The 8,712-nt window shown below is 38.9% G+C and overlaps 1 protein-coding gene across 1 annotated transcript; it reads right to left on the reverse strand.

Annotated features, from left to right (window-relative positions):
• Positions 1–1,211: 1,211 nt before the first annotated feature.
• On the reverse strand, positions 1,212–5,379 carry LOC104535566 (ARF GTPase-activating protein GIT2; the record flags this gene model as incomplete). The annotated part of the gene is made up of 7 exons (XM_010185056.1): positions 1,212–1,257; positions 2,113–2,207; positions 3,128–3,258; positions 3,411–3,497; positions 3,783–3,888; positions 4,589–4,701; positions 5,246–5,379. Coding segments are annotated over 7 exons (712 nt in total), but the record flags the coding sequence as incomplete, so codon positions are not given.
• Between the last annotated feature and the right edge of the window lie 3,333 nt (positions 5,380–8,712).

The following is an 8,712-nucleotide window of genomic DNA, read 5'->3' on the forward strand; positions in this document are numbered from 1 at the left end:
TTAAGCTTTTCTAAACAATAATCTTAAATTTAAAACAAAAGTATCCTCAAAATCCTTTGGAATATGAATACCCACATTTGTATAGCTCAAGACAAGTGGCTACAGCAACAGTGCCATGCTTAAAATTATTCTCTTCTACTAGTTTTCAGCCTTGAACATGAGGCACAAAATGAAAATTGGGCAGTTTAACCAAATTTATCCTAAGAGCCATGGATCAGGAAGCTGACAAACTTTTGAGTCCATATTTATAGCAGCCAGGGGAAGCCTCCCTTGACCTACAAGGATGGAAAGGCTCAAATAAAACCCCTCTGTGATGCCAGTTAACCATACAGAGTTTGTGTAGGCAGCCACCTAGACAGAAAGTAAAAGAAAAATAGAGGAAAGGGCAGCAAAGAACACGAGGCAGAGGTGAGACAGGCTGCACTGCAGGCTCTGCAATCTGAGCAGCATCTTTGCACAAGTCATTTTCTCTGCCATGTCAACTTCCTTCCCCATGTAACAAGGCAAGTGATACTTCCTCAGCTCTGCAAATTACTTGGCACTGAAAGTAGGCTGTACTGGATCCAGCAGCTAAACACAGCACATCTAACAAAGTTACAAATGTTGACACCAAGTATTTTACCAACTATTACATAGTTTCTATAATTTTTATCTTATTACAGTGTTTCAAAGAGGTTTTGCAAGCCAGAAGTTGAACAGTAGTTTACTTACAGCCGTCTTATTTCCAATTGAATAGCAATAAAAGAAAAATGGGGGCTTACGATTAATTCTTGATGTTTTATGATCATAACCAAAAGTTAAAAGCACTCAGATGATCAAAAGTATGAAGACTACGAGAAAAACACAGCTTTCTTGCAAGTATTAGTTTCAAAAATGCTGTAATGGGAAACTAAGTCGATTGGTCCCTACATGATTTACAAAAATCTGTTTCCTAGGAATTCCTGTGTGTGTTCCCTTATTACATCTGTTTCACCTTCCCCCTGCATTTTAACAAATACTGCAAACTTCTGTGATTTTTCTAATTGTGTTTAAACGACAATACTCTTTCTAGAGGAAAAAAAAAAAAGCTTCCAAGATTGAGAAAAGCCCACATTTAAAAAGTGAGAATTATAACAAGCTTGAAAGTTGTTTCAGAAAGGAAAGGAAACTTAGTTGGGGTTTTTTTTAATTATTTTGATGTTTTCAGACATGCCACAGAATCAGCAACTTACCTGTCTGCCATCTGAGGTATAACAAAGTGCTGTCCATTTTTATGCTCTAGGGTTGAAAACAAATTGCACTTTAATCGGTTGTTACTGGACTACGGTTTGCAATGCTGTCAGGATATACAGCTTGTGCTCAGTTTTACTAAAAGACATAGTAGTGAGAAACCCAAGAACATAAGCAACACACAAACACAGGATAATTTATCTTGCACATAATTCATCCATTTCCAGTTACAGGAAACTGGAAAGGCTTAAAAGAAGGTTCTTACCACAATTTCCTGGTGTTATCAAAGACTGCAATTAAGGCTTAACAACCGTATTAAAATTCCATTAAAAAAACAGTTCTAATGTAGGTGCCTTTATGGCACTTAATGGCTAAAAATTTTTAGGCTTGTTTGTGTTCCAAAGGTACTCACTTAATTGAATACTGCCCTGCTTTTGCATTTCAATGAGAAGAAACTACTTAGAAGAGTTTCTACAATATCTCCTGCAGACTTTACAAGAGTCACAAAATCTGTATTTCCCTGGCAATTCACTCCTTGAAGTTAAAGAGGAGTGAAAGTTAGAGAAGTTAAAGAGTACTCATCTGATCTTATATGTAGGTTTCTCCCTATTTTCACAGGTATTACATTTATAGAACACGTATTTGTGGAAAAACAGAGAGGAACTTATTTTTTAATGTAGGCATACTTAAAACCCTGTGGTTTTATCTGAATTTTAAATGCATTATCACTAATCTCACATCTTCTTCGTTCTTTAAGTTTCTCCTGCATCCTTCCTATAATGTCAGAATATTCAAAGTGTATATAAAAAGCACAGTAACACTGACACGAACATTACGTACCATAGTTCAAACTGTCCTACAATTAACATTGAAAAATCTCGGAGTGTAGTTTTTTCTACTTACCTGGTTTCCTGCCACAGAGATAGAAAGCCAACCTGTCTGTGAGTTCATACTGAATTTCCACCAGGCGCTCTGCCAGTTCATGGTGCCCACCTTGTCTGGTTTACACACACAAAAAAGTTACATTAATTATTCATTTTGAGACATATTAAAAAATTTTAAAACGGTCAAAGATACAGATTTAGTACAAGCCATTGTTCAACACTGCACGGTTGAGAGCATCAACACAGCACAAACTCTCAGCAGGATTTTAAACGGTATATTCCAGCAGGCAAAAAAAACAGAGATGAACTTTTATGAACTCCCCAACATGAATCAATGAAAACTCGGAAAAGCTTTGCCTAATGCTTTGCTGTTAAAAAAACAAGACAAAACAAAACAGATGATGTAGTCTATTTTGAATAAGTTACTTACAATTTTCTAGACTGTTTCTAAGCTCATGCAGCAAGCTCACCAAACTTCACATTTGATTACTAGCATCGAGAAAAAGAAATATTCTGGCATACTGTGTTTTGCAACCAAGTGAACTTCTTCAGTCTTCAGGCTCCATGTATGGCCAAAGGCAATCAGAGCAATGAATATGTTCAATTTACACAAATGTGCAGCGTCTAGTTGATTACGAATGTCCAATTTTGCATAGAAACAAACCTTCAGTGCTGTGCTCCAAGTCTCATCACTGCACAACTGACCAGCAGAGCACTCATCTTTAATCTTTCCTGACATGAATGCTTTTCCAAAGGTGGGCTTTCCTGCGGGTACAGTTCTGGGACTGGATGCACCTCGCAGTTCACTGCCACTGAAAATGTTTGTCTGGAGCATCCAGGAGAAAACAGCCTAGGAAATTCTGAAAACGCTTATTTATACTCTTTATGCACCCATGATTTCCGGAAAAAGTATTTATATAGCATCCAACAGTCAAATCATTTTCAGGACAGAAATATATCAAAAGCAGGTTCACCATGCAATTTGTGAACATCAGTTACTACACAAGAGCATCACATGTATCAGAACCTTCTACCTTGCATAGTCAACTGGAGTTTTCCCATTGGAATCTTGCGTACCAGGATCAGCACCATAAACAGCTAATAATTCTGCTTGTAAAGTCTGTCCTGCCTTAGCAGCAACATGGAGTGGGGTGTTTCCTTTCTCCTACAAGTCAGTAAGAAAACAAGCACATCACTCTACTTAATCAACAGGTCTGAGTAGAAGACTGAAATAAAACGTGCATCAGCTGAAATTAGTGTAAGTATTACAAACTAAGAAGTGATAGCATATCAAAGTAATGAAAAAAGTGTTCATACGGGATGAAAGAAGTTGGCTTGAGCTCCTAAGGAGAGCAATCGCAAACACGTCTCCAGATTCCCTGTCCTTACACTGGAATGGAGTTGCTGAAAAAGAAGCAGAGTTGTACTTAATACAGCAACAATAACTGTGATTCAGCATTCATTTGTTGAGCTGTGCTTTTAGAAACAGGTAGGCAAGAATTCTTGCTGCAGCTCCTTTGTGTATACGTTTTCCTCCAAGTGAACCTAAACTCTATTCATTTACATAACAGTGCTGAAGAGCAGCAATAGTTGTCTTGTTTCAAAAAGAACTAATTTAATTCAGTCAGATTTCAGTGCTGCTACACACAAGCTGTAGCTTCTGCAGACTGCCCAAAAAAACATACTAACCTTACTGAGATCTTTGGCTGTAACACTGTCATCTTCACGGCATGGCAGGCGATGAACAAATGCTAACATTTGATATTTAGCTCTGATGAATTCTGCTTTATTGGGACTGTAAAGAGAAACCCAAGCAACAGAAGGGCATGAAAACAAATATTAATGCTTTCACAGTAACAGGTGTCAATTTTCTGTTTTCCAGAGCAAGTGAAGATTGCGTTAGATCTTTGCATGCTACTAGTAGCAAAGTTAGAGAAAGGTTTTCATGAAAAATAACAACCCAGTGCAGATTGTCTAACTAAACAGAGCATACTTTTGTTAAACATCAGAACATCTGCAGAATCTAGAACTTCAAATTATGCCAACTTAAGATCCATACTTAGTATATGCAGTTATTTACATTTTAAAATGAAGCACTATATTCATGACAGAAGAAGTCTTCTCTCAGTTTTTTTTTAATTCATCAACCAAACTCAATCTCGTTAGCAGCACTCAGTTAACTGAAGCACATGGCATCAAAAGTCTTTTGATCCAAGTACAAATAAAGGTCCTCACTAGTCAAAACTATAGATCAGGAAACAACAGTTCAGAGAATTCAAGCACTGTATTTTCACTTTTGCAATACATTTTAAAAAATTAACCATTGGAAGTTTTTAAAAATAAATAAAAAGAGTGAACAAATAACTAGTTCACTCCTGTTCTCTTCTAGCAACAAAATATATGCAGGTTTCCATAGATACATTGCTGCCTCTGTCACTGCCGAATAAAATAATCACGCTTCTACAAAAACACAAGTTCTGTAACTTTTCACTTACTGCACTTTATCCTGTGGGCCAGCTTTGCGCCTTCCACTCATAACAGAGGCAGGGTCCAGCAAGGAATGTTCCCATATGGAGTTAGCACCATTATTATACAGTGTTTCAACCATCTGAAATCCAAAATGTATACAAACAGGCAGTAAAGAAATTTTGCTTCTAGCTGCACAGACTAATGAATTAAAAGCCTACAATTATTTTCAAGCGGACAGCAAGCCAACAGAGATTCATATTCTGTGTGCCAGCACTCACATCCTGCCGGGATATCAGGACCAGGCACACACCTAGGAGGTTATTACGTGAAATGCAATAAAAACGCCCTTAAAATTCTCTACTCATCCCAACAACTTCTCTACTGAAGAGAGAGGCTTGCTATGTATTGAAAATTTAGGTTGAAGCAGATGCACTGCAGAAGTCTGAAAGAAAAGTTGAAGGGGACCTTCCAAAACAAAGGTATCAAAAAGGCATAGACAATTCCAATTTTAGTGGTCCATCATGGCAGAACAAGAGAAATAAAAGGAAACTAACTTGGAAAAAGCAAGCTTGAAAGGACCACCCCTCTCAAACAAAAGCTTAGCGATTTAAATCCCATTAAAAAATGTTAAAAAAAATACTGTATCTAGTTTTGATGAAGGCAGACACGGTTTTACTTTTTACCTGCAGCAGTGTCGGAGGCCATGGCGTGTGCTTGAGATGTCTCACTTGAGAGATGTGACGCCCCAAACTTCGATGAACACTACAGCACTCATCACAGATCAGAATCCCCCTGTTTATAGATGCCCAACAAGGATCTGAAAAAGAATACATTAATTGTATTTAAATGTTATAACCTTGCTGGGCCCCTGGATGCTGGGGAATAACAGCCCCTGCACTCCCTGGGGATGGAGGAGTCCCAGGACAGCAAGGAGACCTCCAGTGGAAACTCTGAAAAAGGCCCCACTGTTTGCAGTTCTTCCCATGAAAATACTTCCTTTTGTAAGCTTAACAGGATCCTAAATTTATCACCTTCTTGAAGTGCTTGTTTGCCATTTAGTGGAGTCCTACAAAAATATTTCTAAGAAAAGTTCTACCAGTTCTGTTGAAAAACTCCGAAGACTATAAATGAAAAGTGGCAAGAGTAGCCATGCTTTTTTACATACTACTCAGTCTTCAGTTCTATATAATTTACAATGGCTTTTAATTTCCATTTTAAATAATAAAAACACTCAAGAGTGTCATATTAAAAAAAAGAGCAAGACCTATGTATCAAGTTAAAGCTCAGTAAAATCAAAAACTGTCAGTCAAATAAACTAACTCTGAACAAAGCCAAACTGAAGCCACCTCATAAGCAAACCAGAAAGACAACTGATGGAAGATGAAGTAGCAAATAATATACACTAGTTAGTGTGTAGCTTTGAACATTAGAAAGTATAAAAACAGAGTAGGAATGTCTTCAGAAGAAACTCCAGTTTTCTGTCAGTGACACATGAGACTCAAGGTGCAGAGAGCCCTGCAGGAACAAGCAGTGGAACAGCGGTATCTTCAGATCTACCACATCCCAGGAAAAAGAAAGAATTATTCAAGATCTCTTCTATTTTTGAAAATTCTTCTTAATTTCAAATCCAGGGACGAGTTTGAGGCTAAATAAGTGGGTACAACATAAGCCTGGTATCTGATAAGAGATCTCCTGCTTCCTGTCAGAATACATCTAAGCAATTGCGCATTATAAAAAAGTCTTCTCTGACTCATGTAATAAATTTACTGAATCTGTGAAACACGAGATCTGATCATAGCTGTGGTTTTCAAGCAGAGCTGATGTTGTGCATGTGCTGAAGGCAGTGTAGGCAAACCTGTTCAAGCCACGGGCCATGAGGGATGGGAGCACCCATTCACAGATGATAACTATCACAGCCCAGAGCCAAATGAAAGCATATGTTTTAGAAAAAAGCCTAACCTAATTTAAAAAACCCAACAAATTAATGACAAGCACGCAACCTCCTTATTAATCACTCCATTATTTTAACAACTTTCACTACCAAGGAGAAAAAAGAACCAACAATGGAATGAGATGCATTAGCACTAACCTAACAACCCAAGACTGGAGGCAGCCTTCCAGGTTAATGAGTCTGGTCCCGTCTCATTACAGGCAACCTTACCACACACCCATTCATAAATTAACAGGATTCTTCTGAAAGCCATTGCATTTCTTGTTTCAATCACCAGATACAGCTGCTCGTGAACCTCACTCTGTTCTGACTAGCACTCACCATCAGGTTTCCTCCTTTCCACTCATCTCAATACATAACATAACCAGCTCCAAACAGTGGCCATTTAGGCACGGTAACATCAGCTGCTGTTTATTTGGTCATTTTACAGCAGAAACAGGACTTTAAAGTTCTTCTGAAGAAAAAAAGCTGTGGCCTTGCTTGTAAATTCTACTTAAAACCGACAGATAATCCAAAGAAACAGAGAGCACCCTGTCAGGTTATGGGAGAATTGATACTTCAGATTTAAATTTAATTTCATGACATTTCTGTGCTAGAATTTATTTAAAGAATTTTTGAAAGAGATACAGTTACGGACCCAGCTAAAACATGCTTAAGGTGATACCCAACCCAACAGGGGAAAAGTAGAAAGAGAGGTCAAATCTGGTTTCAGGAACATGGCAGGGCGATTCAAAACAGGAAGAGTGTGATGAAGACAAGCCTCAAGCGTGAGCAGTGAGCTCCTGCCTGAAAATAGGAAGTGTACCAGAAAAGTACACATAAAATCACCTCACATAAAAGAAAACTGTTCATAATTTGCGATAGAAACAAGGCGTATATCGATGAAGTTCAAGGGGCAAGTACAGATTATTCCAGCAGTCAGGCACCCTGCGTTTGCTGCTCCTGGTGAGGGTGAAAAGGCCGCAGTCCTCCCAGGTCTCCTCTCAAAAAGGAGACAAATTCTCTCTGGTTTAAGGTAAAGAAGGGTTTGATTTTTTTTTTTAAGAAAGGATTAAGTTAAGATTTCTTTATATATAGAGAGAGATAAGCCAGCAGATTTCTTTTTGTCAAGACACAAAATAAAAGGCCTGTTTACAAAATTACCCTAATAGTCATTCTGATACACTGCATGGTCCTGACGAGCTTAACGAATACAAACACAGTAACACAACTTTATCTCAGAGTCCTAACACCACTGATGTTTAAAATCATAGATACGCTACTTTGTACGAGATAGGAACAACTGCCTACATGAGATATGCAAGCTCCATTTATCATGAAAATAAAATTCTGTGAAGATAAAAGTAACTCCCTGGAAGTTAATATGGGATTTTAAATACTTTTTTAAAACAGAAGTCCCATTTTACTAAAGTTATTATCCCCTCTCTGACATCATACCTTCTGGCATCCAAATGCTATCTATATCACAGTGTTTTAATTCATTTCAGTGTGTGCCTAAGTAATTATATTGGAGGAACGGGAACACAAACAACAAAAACTGCATCACCCCGAGAAGGAAAACCAAGCATTCACAGTTGCTAAAAAAAAGTAAACTGGACAGTTGTAAAAATATAAAACCAACAGAACTACAGATGGTCAGAAAGAGATGTAGCTGGTTTTCTAAAAACACGATCAATAAGGTCCCAAACTCACCTGCAATATAAGACAGACGATGTGCATGCCCGGACAGAGCATGTGGTGCTCACTGAACATTTCCTATCTGGGTCTGTTGGACACTTCAGAACCCTTTTTCTTTACAAGCTTGGGAGAGGCCGCGGGGTTAAGTTTACATTTTACTTGCCCTTGACTCGCAGAATAAGGGATGTCCCCAAAGTCTCTCATCTTCACAAGTCCCCAAAACGGTCACTGTCCCCCGCAGTGACATAGCCCACTCCCTCCTCCCACCTTCTTGCTCCACTTCTGCACCCCAGCCTCCCTCCTCTGGCAGCGGAGCTCTGGCCCCTCAGCGCGGCCACGGCCTCAAGGGGCAAGACAGTGGTAACGGCCGGGTTACCCGTGCTTAAAACTAAAATTACAGCAAACCGGAGAGAGGGTCGTACTGCTCGGGACGAGAACGGCTCCTTCAGAAAGAGGCCGAATCGGACAAAACCCCTCAAAACGCATCCAAACCCGGTAAAACCGGCTCCTCGCCGACGAGGG

The sequence above is a fragment of the Mesitornis unicolor genome, unplaced genomic scaffold (genome assembly GCF_000695765.1).
Source record: "Mesitornis unicolor isolate BGI_N332 unplaced genomic scaffold, ASM69576v1 scaffold10035, whole genome shotgun sequence".
NCBI lineage: Eukaryota > Metazoa > Chordata > Aves > Mesitornithiformes > Mesitornithidae > Mesitornis > Mesitornis unicolor.